Here is a 2,500-nt window from a genome sequence, read left to right on the forward strand (position 1 = left end):
CTTTCAGTGTGTGTTAATTCTAGCGCCCCCCTTTGGACAAAAGCGGTAGTGTTTTTACCACGCCAGCTCCTGTTCCTGGGTGAGCGTATACCCATGACAAAGGCATTAAGAAAAACTATATAAAAATAGCATTCTTTGAACTGATGGTCTCGTTTGCTGTTACATCTCATTTATGATCATCAGAGGAAAAATGAGACTGTTTCAGAAAGATTTAAAAGTTCCTCGCAGAGACTTTAAAACAAAAAATAAATGTCCCTGTTCAAATTTTGAATGTGCCTGACCCTATCTACACTAGCCTGGCATCTGTGGCGCCCCCTATTGGGCTCGAGCTGAAAATGCTTTGATAAAAATATTGCCAAACTTGTTCTAAAGATAAATCCCAAGTTTGGTTATGATTAGACAGTTGGTCAAACAGTTATGGCAAATTAGCAGCTATGCCCCGCCCCTTTCTGAGACGTTTTCGTCAATGGCGGCCACGTTTATTGACCGATCTTGATGAAAATTTAAACAAGTGTGTATGTCGGTCCCCTGAAGCTGAGTACTATCATCAATTTGGTGATGATAGGTTGAAAATCCACAAAGTTAATGTCACGTGACTGTATTTCAGTTTATGCAAATTAGGTAAAAAAAATACATCAGGACTTTGTTGGGCTGCTCCGGTGGTGTAGTGGATAGAGCGCGTACCATATTGGCTCCGGCCTTCGTTGCAGTGGTAGCGGGTTCAAATCCGACCCGTGGACCTTTACTGCAGGTCACCCCCCCCATCTCTCTCCCTCTCGCTCTCTCTCTCTCTCTCTTTCTTCCCATTTCAACTCTGTACTGTCTAATAAAGCTTGAAAATGCCAAAAAAAAAAAAATACATCACGTCTATGGTGAAAATGAATTGTTATCCCGATTGTTGATATAGTGAAATAAGTATCACAAAGAATTTAAAAAAAATCACATTTTACATGTTAATTTATCTGGCCAATCAGGTGAAGCCATGCTGCTCTAAACCCCGCCTCCTTTTGTGTCTCTTTCAGGAAGTGAACGATCCACAGCTGTGTTGAAAAAAACAAACAGGACGCCAAAACCTCCGGTAAGCTTTGATATAATACACACACACACACACACACACACACACACACACAGCCATTGCGAAACACACACACACACACACATTGTACTTACACACACACACACACTCACCAAAGCATGCACAAACGTAAAAACACACAGACATTGCGAAACACACACACACACACACCCACCCACCCACACACACACACACCCACCCCCCCCCCCCCACACACACACACATTGTACACACACTCACACCCCCCCCCCCCCCCACACACACACACACACACACAGTAACTAATTTTAATATATAAAGTACACACATCGTTCCCACTGTAGTTTTAGAAGCTGCTCTCTGCTAGACTGGCGCAGGAGTTTAGAGAAATACCCAGAAGAGTTTCAGTTGTTGATTCTACTGCTGAGAAAAAAACATGTTAAAATCAACAACTGAAACATTTCTTGGGCTCTTCTTGGGATTTTTCTGAGCTCCTGCACCAGTGTCAGGGGGAGGGGGGGGGGGCACCAGTTTGTAAACGCTGCCATACTGAGAAATACAGAGAGAGTTTTGTGGAGCTGATAATAGGCTTAATCAACTTTGTGTCTGGACGTACAGCAGAAGGTATAAAATCCATGTGCCATCACTGAAGGCTTTACCTCATGTAGATGCACCGACAGTGTTGTTGTAATTACTCAGAATTACCTCATGGGGGCGACAGAAGTATAAAAAATAAATAAAACATTATAGAAAAGTAAATACATTTAAATAAATATAAGATACAACTTTAATAATCCCCGTAGGAGAAATTAATTCTAGCGCCCCCTTTGGACTAAAGCGGTAGTGTTTTTACCACGCCAGCTGTTGTTCCTGGGTGAGCGTATACCCATGACAAAGGCATTGAGAAAAACTATATAAAAATAGCATTCTTTGCACTGATGGTCTCGTTTGGGCAATATTAAAGGTGCAGTGTGTAATATGACATCATCAAGAAAGTTCTACAAAGTTCTAGAATGCAACGCTCCCTGGGTAACCCCACCCCTTTAGAATAATAACAGAAGCTACAGTGGCCTTCAAGGACAAGAACAATTCTACATTTTAAACAATGCACCTGATGACATTCCAACTATGACACTTTCAAGATTGCGGCACTAGGCCTTGGTCCAAAATATGCAGAAATATGGACATATAATGAGACCCTTTCTAAGGGAAAAAATAATAATTCAAAACATTTTTTTCAGCTATTATGCACTAAATTAAATGTACTTATGGATATTATAATTACTTTCTACAAAATCTGCTAGGAAATAAAACCCACAATTCTACACACTGCAGGTTTAAAAACGTTATGGACAATATGAGCAAGTAAATTGAAGAAATTGAAAATGTACCATATAAGGTTATGACAGATTGCAGACTGAGTATGAATAGCACTGACTGTCTGAT

The 2,500-nt window shown here is 40.6% G+C and overlaps 1 protein-coding gene across 1 annotated transcript in view; it reads left to right on the plus strand.

The window, feature by feature from the left end:
- dzank1 (double zinc ribbon and ankyrin repeat domains 1) overlaps positions 1–2,500 on the plus strand; it is a gene marked incomplete at its 3' end in the record, with an annotated part of 18,357 nt that overhangs the window by 13,421 nt on the left and 2,436 nt on the right. Inside the window, exons 14-15 of the mRNA XM_080054217.1 lie at positions 535–538; positions 1,023–1,078. Of these exons, the coding sequence (XP_079910343.1) occupies positions 535–538; positions 1,023–1,078 (60 nt within the window). The remainder of the gene's footprint in view (positions 1–534; positions 539–1,022; positions 1,079–2,500) is intronic.

This window comes from Ammodytes marinus, assembly GCF_949987685.1.
Source record: "Ammodytes marinus genome assembly, contig: scaffold_50, whole genome shotgun sequence".
Taxonomy (NCBI): domain Eukaryota; kingdom Metazoa; phylum Chordata; class Actinopteri; order Uranoscopiformes; family Ammodytidae; genus Ammodytes; species Ammodytes marinus.